General features: G+C 41.9%; 2 protein-coding genes across 2 annotated transcripts in view; one reads left to right on the forward strand and one right to left on the reverse strand.

Annotated features, from left to right (window-relative positions):
• SELENOF (selenoprotein F) overlaps nucleotides 1-1,114 on the reverse strand; it is a 75,970-nt gene extending 74,856 nt beyond the window's left edge. Inside the window, exon 1 of the mRNA XM_069232303.1 lies at nucleotides 653-1,114. Coding sequence (XP_069088404.1) covers nucleotides 653-751 — 99 coding nt within the window. The 5' untranslated portion in view covers nucleotides 752-1,114. The remainder of the gene's footprint in view (nucleotides 1-652) is intronic.
• HS2ST1 (heparan sulfate 2-O-sulfotransferase 1) overlaps nucleotides 1,113-18,828 on the forward strand; it is a 235,434-nt gene continuing 217,718 nt past the window's right edge. The window contains exon 1 of the mRNA XM_069232302.1: nucleotides 1,113-1,631. Within this exon, the coding sequence (XP_069088403.1) occupies nucleotides 1,508-1,631 (124 nt within the window). The 5' untranslated portion in view covers nucleotides 1,113-1,507. The remainder of the gene's footprint in view (nucleotides 1,632-18,828) is intronic.

Below are 18,828 nucleotides of genomic sequence, written 5' to 3' on the forward strand. Positions count from 1 at the left end.
TTCCACTATACATCATGCCAACACTTCCCACATAGTCAGTCCACAATCCGACCACACCCGTCGATCACTTCCAACCAAAAACTGCAATAAATAAAGTACATGATTTAAGTCAATTACTCTTCTTTATTCCAATGGTGGGTGTCAAAGCACCACTCTAGTCGTCATGAACGCCAACAAGCATCCTCCTACTTGGGCATCACTCTAATTTAACAGTCCTGTAACCCAGCGTTCCCCTATGGAGGAGCATCCTACTGTCAATGCTGCGGCGCCTTGTGACGGGTATAAAGCACCATATAAATACAAAAATATAATGCCAAACTACTGATAGTATGCTTTCTATAAAAATAAAAAAAATCAATGACTCGATAAAGAGGACCATTTGGAGCGGCCACTGGCAAAAGTGAAATATCTGGCTGACAATGCATGGGTTTTCCTGAAAGACTGCACGTGGTCACAGTTCTCACCTGTACGCTCTTCAGCCCATTTCTCTTTTCTGAACACATACAGCAGGCAGGAAGTGGAGGCAAAGCCACGTCACCCATCTTAGGGCTTGGTGAGCACTGCTCCCTCGGTTCCCACTACCGCTGTACCGATTCACGGGTGCCCCCAGAAGAACTCACAGAGCACCCCCTTCTGTTCCCTGTTCACTTACCGCCTGTAAGAGAGGAAGCAGCCACAACAACAACCTCTCTCCCAGCACTGCCGCCATCTTCCACGAGCTGTGCGACTGCCGGCTGGACCGCCAACTCATTGTGAGGACCCCTATGCGCCTGACCGAAGGGCTGCCTGAATCTAGTGGCGAAATGTAATCCGCATACCTGGTAGGTACGAGTACAATACTAGGGTGATGAGAGCTGGACTGCGCCAAGAGATAGGGTCTTGGAAACAAATTCGTACAATTAATAGCACCAGGCGCTAGTTATTATCAGGCGCTCATGAATGCAACTATGGGCGTGACTTTTCTTAATATACGTCATGGTCAGGCAATACGTCCAAACATCAGCCCTCTGTTGTTTATCTGGTTTAACCCGCGCATGATACCTATCAAAGTGCCTGTCCCTGTCATGGCAAGATACAGGTTTTAGGATGCGTTCGAGGTGCGGGGTCCTCATGCAGGTCATAGGTTGACACATCTTGGAGATAGCCTGGGTCGGGCTGTTTTTATCCACTCACAAGCCGAGCTATGTGAGGGACTCCTTTTCGGTCTAATCAGGAGTAGATCTGTGAATGCAGCAGTAACTACAATCACTACCTCAAAAGAAGGGGCGTGCCAGCCGCGTTGCTTAGCAACCAGCGGAGGCGGAGTTAACCTGAAAAGTGACGGCGCTGAGTTGCTGCTGCTACTGCCCGTCTTAGTGTCATGGATGCGCAGTAGCTGCCGGTGCGCTTGGCTGAGGTTCCTGCGTGCCACTTAACATCTGTTATTCCTTGGCCCTCTCCTGTACCGGTACTCCCGACTATGGTGTCCCCCTTTGCCTACGCTATGCTGTGTTGAGATCTCACCCTCATGGGTCTTCTACGGATCATGATGCCGCCGAAGTTGCAGCTGCTGGGGGTGCTGGCCTTCGGAGTGGCCATGCTCTTCCTTGAGAACCAGATCCAGAAGCTGGAGGAGTCCCGGGGCAAGCTGGGTAAGAGCACTCGCGCTGCACGGATAAAGGTGCACGGGGGTTAGAACGGGGTTTGTGCAAATTATAATTGCGGTGTTACATTGCAAGATGACCAAGCGTTCAAATCAGTCAGGGTGGGGGAATAGTGCAAGAGTATCCGATGGAGGCACCAGTGAAAGACTGTCAGAGGCACTGCAAGTGGATATTAACGGGCAGTGAATTTAGTGAAAGATATCGTGGGGCAGTGTAGTGCACTTGGATCAGGTGGGAGTAGTGCAATGAAATCAGACGGAGCAGTCAGAGTGCAAGGGGAACCATAATAGGGAAAGTAGATCCGAAGGGAGCAGGGAAAGGGCACCAGGATGAGACCGTGCTGAGGGCAAGGAAGGGGCAAAAGGTGGTCCGTGTGGGGGGAGCAGGTGGGATCAGAGTGTGACAACGCATGGGGATAAACGAGTGTGGCAGCAAATGGGGTTCAGTGCGTGGGGATCAGACTGTGGCTGTGCATGGGAATCAGATGGTGACAGTACCCGGGGATAACAGCAGAGGAGCACACCAAATCAGAGGGGCAGTGCAACGGGGTCATGTGGAATAGTGCATTGGATTATAGAAGACAAAGTGGCTGGAGGGTGCAGTAATGCAAGGCACACATTGATGGGCAGCGTTTGCGACCAGTGGAGCAGCGCTAGGTTGATAGAGGGGAAACTACTAATTAATCAGAGGTGTCGCTGGTAGGGATCAAGCAAGGGGAAAAAAGGATATGATAAGCAGGGTGGTGCTAGGGTAGCAGATGCGGAATGTAGTGGTGTACGTGCCTAAATTCATAGGGGGCAGTTCAGGAAAGCTGCATGTGGGGTATTGCAGTGTCAGAGGGCGGAGAATGGGGCAGTATGAACGATTGGATGGTTAATAGTGCGTGGGGGTCGGAGGGATTACGTTTTGTCGTGCAAGTAAACAGATGATGGTTGTTTAAGAGATTAGACGGGTGACAGAGAGGATGTTAATAGTGCAAGTCATAAGGCTGGGTGGGTGGTCCAGTGCTAGAAATGAGCACGGCAGTGCAAACGTGTACTGGGCGATGCAGCATCACAGGGGGTACTGCAGCGCACCAGGGGAGGACCTAAAGGGATGCAATGCAAAACGTGATTATGTGTTCCTTGAATTGATACACGGTTCCAAGGGCAAAGTGTGCATCGATGTTCTTCATAAAAGGGAAGAGTGGAGGCAGATTGCAGAGTCCTGTGGTGATATGTACACATGACTGGTGCAACAGGTGATGGCGTCTTCCCCGAGCAGCAGTGGGACCGGCGCGCACTGTATTGGACACGCCTCAGTTGCTTATGAGCCCAAGAGGTTCACGAGCCGGGCCCTGTAGATTCAGCGACCTCCTCTGACCATAGACGTGCGCGGATGGCTTGGAAGTTCATGTATTTATATCCAGACGCCTTGAAGCTCGACCCTGCGAGACTGCCTCCCGGGTGCCAGACTACCCGTCGGACAGCTGCCCTCGCCGGGATGCGGCAGGGTGCCTGCACGGCAGACACTCCTTATTTGTTAATCGCTGACGATCTCTGCCAGCACAGGCTTTAGGTTGAGTGAGCTTTTGTACAATGAATACAGATCGTCATCATTTATTTATAATTGAGAATACATCTTCATTGGTAAAGTTTGCGTAGACGATACAAAATGGTCCTCCAGGCAAGTTTCTTTCGTGTTCAGTTATTGTTTGGAATATTTAAGTAGACCGTGTAGATGGGGTGAGAGGAACTAATATAGAAACATGCTAGCCTTTCTGTACTCTGATATAATTTCTTTAAAGTAGAAAAGCAGTTCATATACACTGTTGAAAGAGTTTCTTTTTCATTTTGACTTGTCGGATGATGCAGATGTGGGTCGGCGTGTAATTTCCAACAATAATATCTATTTTATTTTCTTCTTGGATGTTCCAGTATTATTAGTAATATTCGTTGTATTGGTTTGAACCTCTACTCTAAGAAAATCATCCTTTAAAGGGTTGGTTTTGTAGCCCATGGACTAACCAGTATTGTCAGTGGCATAATGAAGGTGCGCTCTTCAGTGTGTGGTGCCGTTCCATATGTAATCAACGCTTATTCCAGGTCCTAATGTATCCCAACAGAAACCTTCATATTACTGTGTTATCTTAATTTTCTGGTTCTGAAATGCACCTTCCTCTGGTGCTGTAGTTGAAAAGAATAACGGCAGCCCCCCAAAGTTTTCTTCGGAGCCTGCCACCTACGCTGCTGAATGCCAAGTTTGCCGATTACTACTAATCCTGTTTCCAGCCTCGTGCTTCTTTCTTCCAACACCCTATACTTCATTCATCTCACTCGTGCAGGCTCCTTAATCCATGCTTTCTCTCTTTCATACTGTTTTCCCATCTTTCACCTATTTTATTTCTGCCTTTATATCTCCTGTTTTGCGCCGACATATGATGATGGAAAATGAGTCCCTAGTCCAACATGCATTGCAAGAGCTTATTGGCTTTGCCAATGTGTTTTAGTCATATTGTACACCAGCGTGGCTGCTGTTCAGTATGGCTAAAAGTTAGCATCGTGGAGTGGAGGGGTGGATAGTGTTGTAGAGTGGAGCATGTATGGTGTGGCAGTGCAATGACATTACAGGCAACACGTTATTACATTTGCACAGACATATCGTTTAATTGATAAACTATACAGTGCACAAACAATGTGTGGAAATGGCATCACTTAGTGTACTCATTTGTTTTAATTGTATTAAAATATTTGTTTCCAGCCCACTTCAGAATTAACCAAAAATGTGCTTCATTTGTGCTTTCCCAATTTTGATATATTCTTGAATGTGTGCGCAGTTAGTTTCCAGACACTTGCCACTATCATCAACAAACTTGATTTCAGTTTAAAACCATAGAAACATATATAAAATCATAAAAAAACGCAATAAAACATTCACACATAATAAAATGAGGATTCAATATCGATTTTACTCCGAGTTGGTGTTATAATGTATTAAAATGCCAGATTGCGCACAGAGTATTGGTTGTTGGAGACCTCGCACTACACTGTTCCAAGGGAGCCACAACGTCATCCAAGTACAAAAAGAAGAGGGTGGGGCTAACACACACCCCTGCCGCAATCCTCTCTTGACACTAATGCATTGGGTAAGCTCACCTTGCTAGTCCTGACATACTTGCGCGTAAGTGTCTGAATGTGGGCGCATTAGGAAATCAAGCAGTGGCAAGTGGATGTCCTTTTTGTCTTGGGACCTCCCAGAACTTGCTGCGGGGAACTAAATCAAAGCAATTTTTAAATCTACAAAAAATACATGTAGGTGGGCTTTCTGAATGACACTGTTTTCCAGTGTATAGTCAAGAATCTGAACACCTGGTCTATGATGCTAACGTATTTTCTAAATCCAGCCTGCAGATGTGACAAAACTGCTTCTTTAATCCACATATCAAGGGTGTTAAGAATGTCTTCTGGGAAACATTTATCAGACTAATTGGTCGATAATTCAGTGGTGCCTACTTTGACCCCTTTTTATGGCTAGGTACGATTTTAACTGCAATCCAAGAGAGGGGATCTCAGCTTCTTCTAATATCGCTTTTGTGAGTCTATTAAAGTATAAAGCACAGCTCTTGAATTCAGCAATGAAAAGAACTCCAGGAATTCGATCAGGGCTTGCAGCTTTGCCAGGCACAATACTTCTAATTGTACCCAAGGAGGCCTCTCAGTCTATGGTCAGTTCAGGTTTGAGGATAAGACTCCCTGTCTCAAACAAATCAGTATTTGCAAGATCCTCTTCTCCTGCCATATCATAAAGATCTGAGAAGTGCTTCCACCAGACCGACGCAGACATTTATATTTTGTTGTGTGCCAGAAAAAAAGCTTTTCCTTTCACTTCCCCAGACTGCCCGATAAATCTTTTCTCAAAGTCAGTGAAAGAAAAGTAAACACCAAGCTCCCTCGGAAGTCCAAGGTTGCTATATGACTTCTGTCTTTGAAGCCACAACAATTGCGACAAGGTAAGAGCAAAATTTAAAGGCCTTTTTACAGAAATCGAACACTTGTGGAAGAATACAATAAACAGACTTTGCTCCATGGGGGAGACCAAGACATACTGGACAGCCTAAAACAAATAATGGCAGCAAACACAAAGCAAACAAATTTGAATTACAAACCACAAAGCCAATGGTAAGACTAACTGCATTTTTAGGTCACCTTTCAGGATGTCCCTAAGAAGTCTTAAGCAACCACAAAGCTGTGCTGTCTGACAGGCTTAAAACTAAAAACGACGGCTGTTGCCCACCAACTGCAAGCAGTGGTGCAAACAAAGTACTGCAATCCTCCTTTCACTGAGGGATCTTCGTTTTTTTTATGCTCGTATGGAGTGTTGTCACCTTTGTTTAACAATTCCGTCCAAACTTCTGTCAAAGTCGTAAGTCTTTTGTTTGGCAGATACTCGTGTAGATATGTTTCGCAGTCTTTCATGGCTGCCCACCACAAAATGTAAGGGTTTATTCTAGATTTGAACTAGTTGAGCTGGAGTTTTTAAAAGTTACAACATGGTTATGTCACAATATTATGTAAACAAAGTTTTAAAAAAGTGCTTGCATGTGTTTGTTGTTGTGTGGTAGTAAAGATGACATATAACTCTGTTTACTATCTCGAGGCCATAGATTGGGCACAGCACATTGAAATGAAACAATTGTGTGACTCTTGCTATCGCACTATATCCTTCCCCCAGTGACAGCACTGGTGTGAGAGAACACCTGCCAAAGACCCCAGCTCAGGGAAAGGAGACATATCATCACCTCTTCGTATAGCTATGAAAGTGTTAACTGGTAATGAATGCAGGAAAATGTTTTGATTTTCTATTTACATTACGAGTGTGGCGATCCAAGGACCGGCCGGGAACATAGTTCCCGATGGCATGACGGCGGTTAGAGTTGTAACTCCTCTCACTGCAAGCCTTTCCATGGTGGTGTGACTGGCATGGGAAGGCTGGGGGTGAGGGTGTGCTGGGGCCAGGTGGGGGGGCCTGAACTGCTGATCCCCATGGCGTGGGCAGTGCAGGGGCCCCCCCTACCCAGCACCCTTGAATGTGCAGTGTCTGCTTTGCAGACAGTGCGCTTTCAAGGTTGCTGGAAGTGCTGGAAGGCCCCCTCTGTGCTACAAGATAGCACTCTGCTCCTTTAAGGGAGCCAAGTGCTATCTCGTAGCACTGTTCCTGCTGGTCTGAATAGCAGCAACATATTAATAGGGTAAGGGGGATCCCCACTGCCATCGCAAGGTTGGTGGTCCTGCAGTGGGACTGCCAAACTCTTAATGAGGCCCAAAGTCTTCAGTAAATAGTAATACCTTGTTTTTTTAAGTCTCTCGTACAATACGACATTTAGCTGTCTGTAGACGAAAGCCTCTTCTGGACCATAACAAAAACATAGTGGGTTCAGAGCCCATCCATTAGTTTGCTTTATTGTCACTTGAATTGCTTGCTTCTTATCCAGTGGTTTTGTTTTCCTCTTCTTGTGTTTGCCCCTCCACTGGATCGTAGTCTCTTTACCATCCATTTGATTGCCTTACATGCATCCTTCCAGTGGAAACACTGGTATTGTTTTCATTTGTGCTCCATCAGAATGCGTGTGTTTTCTTGCTCTCTCTTGTACCGATTCCTCTTCCCTTGTCCCATACCTGCTCCTTCATTGTTCTCCTACCCTTTGTGGTCCTTTCCATTTTTTTTTTTTTTTTTTTTTAATTTACATTTTTGGAGGGCCCGGCAGCATCCATTTGTAGCCATTTCACTCAGCCATACAAAAAGTGCTTTTGCATGCCTCTGCTGTTTCCTCGTCAACCCCCTCCCACATCTCCCTGTTGTTTGGCCCCATAGTCTCAGTCCTTTAATCATTTATTTTTAAGGTATTCAATTTTTTTGAGGGTGCAGCAGCGCTGCTGCTGCTCCGCATTGCTAAAAATGTTTTTGCAGAAGGAAAATTTCATTTTTTTCCCCTTAAATTTAAAGAACCAAGTGACTTCCTCCATTTTGGATCGTTACATTTTAAAAAAATGTACGTGTGGCATGCATTACTCAGAATGACACAGCAACACCGTTGTGCCTTTTTCTGTTCATTACTTTCTTTTATTTGTTCTTTTTCGATTTGCTGATTCTGTGCAACATCTGTAAAAAAACATTGGCAAAGCCAATAGGTCAACAAGGCGAGACATGTTGGCTTTGCAAATGCTTGTCTGACGTAGAGCCTATTTCCACACGTGCAATTTGATTTTAACAACTGTGAATAATTCCCAATTTGTGATACTCATTTTACCAACCGTAGAAGTATAGATTGTTAGCATTTCTTGGTGGGATTCGAACCTGTGACCCACAGAACCCTGCACGTGGCTGTGACTAGGGTTAAATTCCAGAAGCTGTCTTACTATGTTTAAAGACCTCTAGCCAAACTCCGTACATTTTTATGGGTCAGTTCCACCTCACATCATGCACTTCATTTACTGTTACCCAATGTTCATACATTTTGTACCATAAAATAACATACCTTTCTCCCATTTGTCTACAAGTATCAGAACAGACAATGGTTTTTTCAGATGCTAAAGGTAAAGGTTATGTTTCCAAACCTGATGCAGGTCAAATGCTCTAGATAAACAAACAAGACTAACGATAACATCTTAGTGGTGCTGTAGGGTTAATGTTTGTTGGGATCTAAAGACAGTTCTCGGAGCAGCAGTAAGCAGACAAAATCTCACAGGCATGCCCATCATTTAATATGGACGAGTAAAGAGTATGGGTACTCTTTCTGTGTTGTCAAATTTCCTGTTATGTTTTCAGTTGTTTTATATGTTAGCAAAATGTGTTATTATTATTATTATTATTCCAGTTACAATAGTGTGTAAGTAAAGCTTGACCATATACCTCGCTTTGACTCCTGAATCTTGTCTGCTTCGTGCTAACATCAGTAGAAGTAATTACAAATGCAGAGGTGCTGAATTACTGAGAATCCGTCCAATGTCTCTCCTCATCTTGTAAACTGTACTGTTCGAGTTGGACTTGCAGGTGTTAAAGCAAACCACAAGGATTCCTTCTATCAGTGTTTCAGCCCCTAGTTCACATAATAGGAAGTCCTTTTAATGGATTATGTATTATCAGACTGATATTTTGGTAACGGGCACAGGCTTGAAGAGCATCACTCAGGATTACATTTTGTTTCCATAAAGTTGGCAGAAGAGCCTCAGTAGCATCCTGGAAATACTTTTTTTGAGGTTTCTTCTGCTGTCTACATTTGGCTTTAAGGTTGCAAGGCTGATATGACGGCAAACCACTTGGATTAGCAGGATACCTACAACTACTTGCAAAACGTAATCTCGAACCACCCCTGGAGCCTAGAGACTTTAATGTAAACATTGATCCCGATTTTATGTGGGCCTTTCCCATCAGGTGATTTTGAGAACGAATATGTGATGCAAGTGCTGCATGACGAACAAAGCTAGAGATTGCATCCAGGGACCGATGTGAGGCACAGCCCTTCAAAATTTTGATCTCAAATTATACTGTGTTTTTTCAATGGACGACAGTTGTTAATGTCTAGTGGTAGTGCTCTGTGAAAGCCATAATGGTGGTGTGAACACCTTTTTTTATTTGTAGCTTGCACATTCTGTCTGACAAGAACCTTGCACCACAATTGAAAGAGAGGCATGTGTATATTGAATTAGCATTTCAAGCCATTGGTGTAGGACGAATATGGTCTGGTGATAAGAAGCCGCTAACATCTTTGTTCTACACAAGTTCACATATGAAGTTAAATATATGGTAGTGTATTGTAGACATTGTTTTTAAAAAAAACATTTTTATTTCAGGTGCCCGTGGTAAGGAAAATGTATGAAAAGGGTGACTTGGGAGATTTTGTTTTATGGTAGATATCGTGTGGAGAAATGCACAACTGTTGAACGTGAGAAGTGTGAAGATCAGGATTGTTGTTGGAGTACTTTTTTTCTTTTCCTTTTTCCTTATTTTTTGGTAATTTCCATTGTATGGAACTGTCTCCAAGTATCAGTATTAGGTAAAGTGTTTTTTTTTTTTTTTTTTTTTTATATATATATTTTTTTATTTTTTTATTATTATTTTTTTTTTTTGTGTCAAGTAGCATGTGGATCAAGATGGGCTTTTCCTACAAAGAGGAGGCGAGGGGGACAGATAAAGACCTTATTAGGGAAGCTATAATGTGAATTGGCAGTGGGAACGTGCAATTGGTGCAATGCTAGACACACTTGACCTAGAACTTAGGTTAACCCAGAATTGCATGATTTTTGTTTAAGCCATACCTGTTAGTAGAACTCAATGTTTTCAGGTTCTAATAGCAACTATTTAGCCCCAAGTCCAAAAGAAGGTGGTTGTAAAGCAGAAATTGTGGCCTGACAAAGCTGATAATGCATGATTCAAGGTTGTTTTCTGAGGCATGAAACGAGCATTGTGTGGAAGGAATGTTTTTCATGTACCTTAGTAGCATGTGCCCGTGGTATCTTTGAGAGGTAGGAACAGAGGTGTTGTGGTAGCTTAGTGTTCATTTGTCTGTGACTCTCTATATATCTATTAGTGGTGTTCATCACTTCTTTAGTTAAGTCAGACTTTCCATAGGAAGAGAGTTTTATTTTGTTTCTCTATTAGCTTTGGTGCCATTTGACAAATCTTCTCTTAACTTTCCAAAGAAAAGTGATTCCACTTCTGCTCCTCCGTGGAAAGTTTTGTGCCAATCCATCAAGAAGGAATGAAGGAAAAAGTAAGGATGGGAGGGTTCCAGAACGTTGATTACTCTTCCCGCTCCCCCACCCCCATCCTTCTTGTTAATTCCCATTGGAAACGCAGTTTTTGCTCCAACTTGATGTTAGTATGTAGCAGTGATAGATGACCATGCTCCTGTTTGGTGTAAGCCTAGTCACTGATGGCTGATACCTTTTGTTTGCCATTCTCTGCACTGTCTGGCCTCAGCTCTTGTGGACCTTTCCCAGCTCTTGGGCACACCCCTTTCAGACTATCCCCTTATAGCTTTATTGACAAAACTGTTTGTGAAATTGTTTTTTTCCCAAGGTTTCTTAAGGACTGCTTTTCAAACTTTGGTACTCTTTCATCTGGATGGTGTTAACACCCTGTTTCACGGCCTCTAGGACTCTGTATTAGCACCCCTTATGGACATGTTAGACACTGCAGCACAGCTCATCCAGCGACTGAAACAAATCTGATCACATCACCTCAAACCTGATGGACAGGGGATGTACTCAGTGTACCATCATCCTTAGCCAAAGATGGCAAATGCCCTCTCATAAGAATGTGACAATTTTGGTAATTTTAAGATATCTTGCATTATTGCCAAGTCACAGGCACTTTCACCTACACACATTAGTAGTGAAGTTTGACAATCCTTTCCGTTCTTCGTATTTGGCGTTCTTTACTTTCCTCTACATGCCTGTTTTGAATTGTGACAAGTGGCATGCGTGCAGGGCATGCTAAGTTTTATGTGTGATGTGGATGATGTCCTCTCTGAACTAGCAAATTAGTTCCTGCAGTTGGTGCCTCCTTCCACCTCTGTGTTGGAGCAAGGCTGGGTAGGCGTTTTGAGCTGTGATTGGCTATAGTGATTTAATGAACATCACACACATTTTGGTTATCCCTTACTTTCCTCCAGAACCACCACTTGGAAGTAAATACTATCCCTGTTTATCTGTCAGGATGTATTTGTCTGGACATATGGAGAAGCAGTGCTACTAAGGCAAAAATCAATGTCTGACCAGGGCTTGATTCAAATCCTAAGGTGTAAACAAGCCTATGTCTCTGGATAAGGGCTGTCTGTTGTGACCTGCATTTCAAGAAGAGGAAGCAGAGCAGTCCAGCGGGCCCCAAACCAGAAGGACAAGAGCAAAACCTAGTTGACTGATGCCTATGTGATTGGTGTCTCAAGGAAGTGGCTTTGAAAGAGAAACCATAGGGACCTGCTTTACAACAGAGTTCAGGATGTGCAGTGGATATTCGTGAACTGCAGGTGTGGTGTACATACTTCTTCCTAACCCACCTGGTAACAACCCTGATTTTGTGGGAACCACCTTACAGTGGAAGTGGATACCATTTTTCTTTTCCTTTTACCAAAGGTTTTAGTGTTTTGTCCCAACTGGTTGAGACCAGTCACTACAATACGAGAACTGTTTCAATCTTCTTTCTTCACTTTAGTCAAGGAAATATCCTAGTTTCATTTTATTCATGGACCTTAACTCAAAAAAAATACCAGTTTCCCCAGTTGAGAACCAGTTGGTCAAATGGGTGCCCAAAGATCTGTGGGTGTCCCTGCCTCTGTCATCCTTTGCTCTTTATCAGTGATTTGCATTAGATATTATCTGTTGCCATTAACAGCAGTACAGGGAGTGCAGAATTATTAGGCAAGTTGTATTTTTGAGGATTAATTTTATTATTGAACAACAACCATGTTCTCAATGAACCCAAAAAACTCATTAATATCAAAGCTGAAATTTTTGGAAGTAGTTTTTAGTTTGTTTTTAGTTTTAGCTATGTTAGGGGGATATCTGTGTGTGCAGGTGACTATTACTGTGCATAATTATTAGGGAACTTAACAAAAAAAAATATATACCCATTTCAATTATTTATTATTACCAGTGAAACCAATATAACATCTCAACATTCACAAATATACATTTCTGACATTCAAAAACAAATCAGTGACCAATATAGCCACCTTTCTTTGCAAGGACACTCAAAAGCCTGCCATCCATGGATTCTGTCAGTGTTTTGATCTGTTCACCATCAACATTGCGTGCAGCAGCAACCACAGCCTCCCAGACACTGTTCAGAGAGGTGTACTGTTTTCCCTCCTTGTAAATCTCACATTTGATGATGGACCACAGGTTCTCAATGGGGTTCAGATCAGGTGAACAAGGAGGCCATGTCATTAGATTTCCTTCTTTTATACCCTTTCTTGCCAGCCACGCTGTGGAGTACTTGGACGCGTGTGATGGAGCATTGTCCTGCATGAAAATCATGTTTTTCTTGAAGGATGCAGACTTCTTCCTGTACCACTGCTTGAAGAAGGTGTCTTCCAGGAACTGGCAGTAGGACTGGGAGTTGAGCTTGACTCCATCCTCAACCCGAAAAGGCCCCACAAGCTCATCTTTGATGATACCAGCCCAAACCAGTACTCCACCTCCACCTTGCTGGCGTCTGAGTCGGACTGGAGCTCTCTGCCCTTTACCAATCCAGCCACGGGCCCATCCATCTGGCCCATCAAGACTCACTCTCATTTCATCAGTCCATAAAACCTTAGGAAAATCAGTCTTGAGATATTTCTTGGCCCAGTCTTGACGTTTCAGCTTGTGTGTCTTGTTCAGTGGTGGTCGTCTTTCAGCCTTTCTTACCTTGGCCATGTCTCTGAGTATTGCACACCTTGTGCTTTTGGGCACTCCAGTGATGTTGCAGCTCTGAAATATGGGCAAACTGGTGGCAAGTGGCATCGTGGCAGCTGCACGCTTGACTTTTCTCAGTTCATGGGCAGTTAATTTGCGCCTTGGTTTTTCCACACGCTTCTTGCGACCCTGTTGACTATTTTGAATGAAACGCTTGATTGTTCGATGATCACGCTTCAGAAGCTTTGCAATTTTAAGAGTGCTGCATCCCTCTGCAAGATATCTCACTATTTTTGACTTTTCTGAGCCTGTCAAGTCCTTCTTTTGACCCATTTTGCCAAAGGAAAGGAAGTTGCCTAATAATTATGAACACCTGATATAGGGTGTTGATGTCATTAGACCACACCCCTTCTCATTACAGAGATGCACATCACCTAATATGCTTAATTGGTAGTAGGCTTTCGAGCCTATACAGCTTGGAGTAAGACAACATGCATAAAGAGGATGATGTGGTCAAAATACTCATTTGCCTAATAATTCTGCACTCCCTGTATATCGTTTCTGTTAAACTTTAACTTTGGAGACAAGTTGCAGTGTTTCCCCCTAGAGTGTCCCTCTCATGACCACTGAAGCTGTTGTTGCTTTGTTAATGGGATATTGACCTTTGAATTTGGAAACCATTTCTTTGACACCCAGAACTCATGCTCTTCTGTGGGTGGAAATTCTTGTTAATCTTTGGGTGATGGAATCGGGATGTGTTTGGCAATTTCCCAACAGCCTTACATCAAAACCACTTAGGTCTGTCTTCAGGATTTGTACTGAAGTCGCGTAAGAAACTAGCCAAATGTATCATTGCCCACTTGATAAATTGTAACATTCTGTGTGCCATATTTGTTCCATTGGCTTGGAACTCTAAACAAAGCCGTAATAAGAGAACTGAGTTTTGAATGTTTTCTGTGGATAGCTTGGAATCTTATATTTGTTCCTCTAGCATAAAAGTGCTTACAGCGGCCCATATTTCAGAACTGTAGTGCTGCTTTGTGTTAATCATCTGAAAATCTATATATTTCATGCACACAGCTTATTAAAAGCTACACCGCTGGCTGGACATTGAGTATTTTTTAAGCGATTACAGGGTCATCATAGGAGTTCAAAATCTGCTGTACGCTTTTGGAGAAAGCCTTGAGTGCCTAAGGTGGCTATAATTGAAGAGTCAAGTGTGGAAAGACAAACGTGGTGACCAGCTTGTAACAAAAAAGTACCCAAGAGCAGGACCTCAACTGATAACAGTAGTTTCTGTTTACTAACTACTTGCTTATAATAAAACATTGTTCATTCTTACATTTTGAACATTATTGCCAGCCATTTAATGTGAACAGTGAAAACAGCGAATCAACATTTAATGAAAAATTGAGAAATCAAAATAAGTTAATTCTGTGCTTTTATTTGTATTGTTGTGAAAGAGCATCTATATGTTTATATAATATTGCACTTTGGCTTTTTGTGCTGATTGCTGTTTCATTTGTATTTTATCAAGCACTCTTAGGTGTTCTATGTAGGAAGATGAGGGCAATTCTTGCAGTGTTTTTATTGTTCATTGTAAGAAATGAAGATCGTCAATTTAAAGTCCAATTTATCAGAGAGTAAAAACTTTATAGCAATTCTTACTGGTGATGCCTACAGTAGATAACAAAAAGTGGAAATCTCTTTTGGGATATGATGACAATATTAGTGCTGCACTGCTTTCTGGGCTAGATGTATCATGGAGCATCAGTACTAAGTGTCCCAGTTGAAAGAGTGTGCTTTCCCCAGCAGCCCTGCAGCTGCAGATACTACATATAAGTACTGTATTATATGACAACCTATTGGTGACTGTGTAGACATATTTTAGTTGTTATCCACACCTAACTATTCCGTGCTATAAGGCAAAATGCCTAGATCACTGTAGCATAATATTGAGATCAGGAACATTGACCTGAACTTATGTCAGATCCTAGGATATTGACAACAAGTAAAAATTCAGTTAAGTGTAGATTTACTAATCTTAACTCCTCAAATAAGTATGTGTTGAGCTAGGATTTTGTTTTTTAAATAGTTGCCTTTAAATGTAGCGCTAGGTTGATATCCTGGTTGTGGATATTTTTGCAGGCCAATACCCTTCTCGATATATTTGTTGTTTACTTGCACACAAACACACACTTTTTAAAAAAGTGTGAATTGTATAGTCACTAAAAACAAAGGTCACAGGGACGTTATAGTTGGGTTCAGATTTTACATGCACAAGATAAATTCTGCAGTTATAGTTTGTTATTTCAGGTAACTATAATTTGTGCCCTAAAGCAGCTGTAATTCTCTGCCTTGCTATGCAGTTTACTCATGGATAATTTTACTGAAAATGTTACTGAGATATCAGTGATGTCAAAGACGATGTTGTGAGTGATATATTATCTTGGATTATTAGCAGTGCATGGTGAGGCGGCGAGTCATAGTTACCTTAGAGCTTGAGTTATAGTTACTTGAAATAACTATAACAGCTGATTTATTTTTTAATGGTTTTGTGCGTGCAAAATCTGAACCTAACTAAAACATCCCTCCAACCTTCTTTTTTTTTTTTTTTTTTTTTTTATTAGTGTTTTTTTAAATGTTAAGTAAGATGCCCTTCGTGGTGCACAGTGGGAGGGTTGGACACAGGGCCCAGCTCCCTAATTTCCTTCTTTATTGCAGTATCCTCCGTAGAAAATGCTTCCAGTTTTCCACTTCAATTCCATCAAGATGAAATTCAGATATACCACACTTTTGTCATGAATTCAGAACACTAGCACTTTAGTTGTTCATTTGAACACTGTAAGCTGCTGATCGCTAGGAAGTTAACTGACAGTCTGCTGTTGTGTTGAAAGTGCATGTTTCAGTCAACATGTCAGAATGTTTTAATGAAATAGTAGAGTCAGATATTTGAGAACTCAGTAAAAACCTGCTATTTTTTCTTTCTACAGCACTAACAACAATTTCTATGGAAAAAAATGAATCCCCTCATATTGTTCCGTTCTAAATTAAATGTTTTGCATTTTTTACCAGTTTGATTCAATATAGAGGGCCCAAGTGTGCCACACTTTTGTCATAAGTAAGGCTGTTACCACTCTAGTTGTTCTTTAAAACACTTTGGGCGGCTACAGTAGGGGAATCGACTGACAGACTGCTCCTGTTGGAAGTACATGTTTAATGAGATTGTCAGACTTCATTTCCATAGGGCTGAGAAAGATAGTGTGAATTTATAGAAAATATACTTTCATTTTAGCTGTTGGAGCACCTTCCATAATCTCTATGGGAAAATCATGAGAGAACCTTTTTCTGTCAAACATGATTCATTAAATCCCAGCAGGGTAAAATCACCTTACAACACAACACAATTCCTAAAATTAGTATGGTATGATAACAAATGATTTATATATGTTCTCCTTTTTGTGACCCTCAAAACCTGCCTTTCATTACAGTGCATTTCAGTGGGGGTGCTATCTTGTATATTGGTCCCAAGGTGGCTGCCATCAATTTTTGGTTGAAGTGCTTACAACCAGTCAGATCTCACCATGACCCATGGCCTAGACCCTTGCCAAAGGGGCCACTCCCCTTTATTGTTTATGTCAGCAAAACAAACATCCCTGGTGTCTAGTGGGCATTTCTGCAGCCCAATCGCTTCACGATCAGGCTGCAGAAATGCTCAGAGAGACATGAAAGGAAAGGCTTTTCCTTTCCTTTGATGCATATCTGCCATCTCCCACCCCACGATCGGAAGAGAAATGTAAGCATTTTGCCAAATGTTGAGGTCTGCAAAAGATTCTGGGTAATGGAACCTGGTCAGAGCTCCATAAATCACCTCATCCTGGATTCCCCTAGGTGTTTAGTTTTAAAAAAGGGACAGGTTTGGCAGGTTTCCCTAGGTGGCGGCTGAGCTAGAGGTCAGTTTTCTTTCTGGGAAAATGTGATGTGTCCATGTTGTGTTTCCTGTTGCGGGCATTAGGCCTACCCACACAAGTGAGGTACCATTTTTATCGGGAGACCTGGGGTAATACAGAATAGAAGAACAAGTATTCTTGCCCCTTGTCTTCCTTTACATTTTTTCCTTGCTAATGTAAGACTGTGTGTAAAAAAAAAAAAAAAAAAAAAAAAAAAAATACTTCTATTTGAGAAATGCCCTGTAATTCACGTGTTAGTATGGGGACACCGGAATTCAGAGATGTGCAAATAACCACTGCTTCTCAACACCTTAGCTTGTGTCCATTTTGGAAAAACAAAGGTTTTGTTTGATACCTATTTTTCACACTCTATATTTTAACAAATGAATTGCTGTGTACCCGGTATACAATGTAAACCCATTGCAAGGTGCGGCTCCTTTATTGGGTCTGGTACCTAGGTTTCTTGATGAACCTACAAGCCCTATATAGCCCCGCAACCAGAAGAGTCCAGCATACATAATGGTATATTGCTTTCAAAAATTTGCTTTCAAAAATTTGCCATAGCTGGGAAAAGTTATAGAAGAAAACGTGGACAGAAATGGCTCTTTTGTTTCACCTCAATTTCAATATTTATAGGAAAACCTTGACTGATCTATGAAAATGACCACTTGCTGAATTCAGATTTTTGTCTACTCTTCAGAAATGTTTAGCTGTCTGGAATCCAGCATTGGTTTCACACCCATCTCTGTCACTAACTGGAAGGAGGCTTAAATCACAAAAATAGTAACAATGGGGTATGTGTCAGTAAAATGCCAAAATTGTGTTGAAAAATGTGGTTTTCTGATTCAAGTCTGCCTGTTCCTGAAAGTTGTAAAGATGGTGGTTTTGACACCATAAACCCTTTGTTGATGCCATTTTCAGGCAAAAAAAATATAAGCTTTCTTCTGCAGCCCCTTTTCCCCATTTGTTAGGAAAAAAAAAAAACACTTTTAGCTGTATTTTGGCTAATTTCTTGGTCTCCTCCAGGGGAACCCACAAACTCTGGGTACCTCTAGAAACCATAGGATGTTGGGGGAAAAAAAAGGATGCAAATTTGGTGTGGGTAGCTTATGTGGACAAATATTTAGCAAATCCTAAGCGCGAACTGCCCTAGATATTTAAAAAAAAAAAAAAAAAAAAAAAAAAAGCCTGGCACCGCTGGGGGGGGGGGGGGGGGGGGCACGACCCTTGGGCACACTTGTTTTGGAAAATGTTGTGAAGATTTGTCAAACGACGCCAACAATATAGCCAAGTCAAAAAAAGACATTTTCAATGGAAACTAGATACTAACTGGAACTACCTACTGGGTGCTGCCAGTAGGTTACATATATATCAATGCCGGGGGGCTGGGGGGGAGGTAAAGATCCCTAATTAGAGACCAAAACACAGCATATCCTTACGCTCAAACTTGATCTATATTCTAAAGATGCGATAAGAACGATAGGGCAACCCAAGAGTGGGACTGGGTCTGCAATATAGTAATGACAAAAAAACAATAGGGCCGCGGGAAATAAGGAATCCTTTTTTGTTGGATTTGGTCCAATACGAACTTGTCTTGGCACTTTCCTTTAGCACCTTTGTGTATCAGTAGAATACATAATCAGTTTTTTAAAGTCTTCTGTTTGTCCTAAATTAACTCATTCATTGAACATTATTACTTCATTTCTATAGGTCAAATAAGTTATTGATATATTCATTATCGAGTGCAATCATTGTTGTTTGCTGATTTACTAAAAATGTGAGACTTAAATTTTCTTTTACTGAAGCTTTACGTTTTCGAATACACAAGCCACTAATTATTTTCAGATGTAACACAGAGAA

The sequence above is a fragment of the Pleurodeles waltl genome, chromosome 4_2, assembly GCF_031143425.1.
Source record: "Pleurodeles waltl isolate 20211129_DDA chromosome 4_2, aPleWal1.hap1.20221129, whole genome shotgun sequence".
In the NCBI taxonomy this organism is placed as follows: domain Eukaryota; kingdom Metazoa; phylum Chordata; class Amphibia; order Caudata; family Salamandridae; genus Pleurodeles; species Pleurodeles waltl.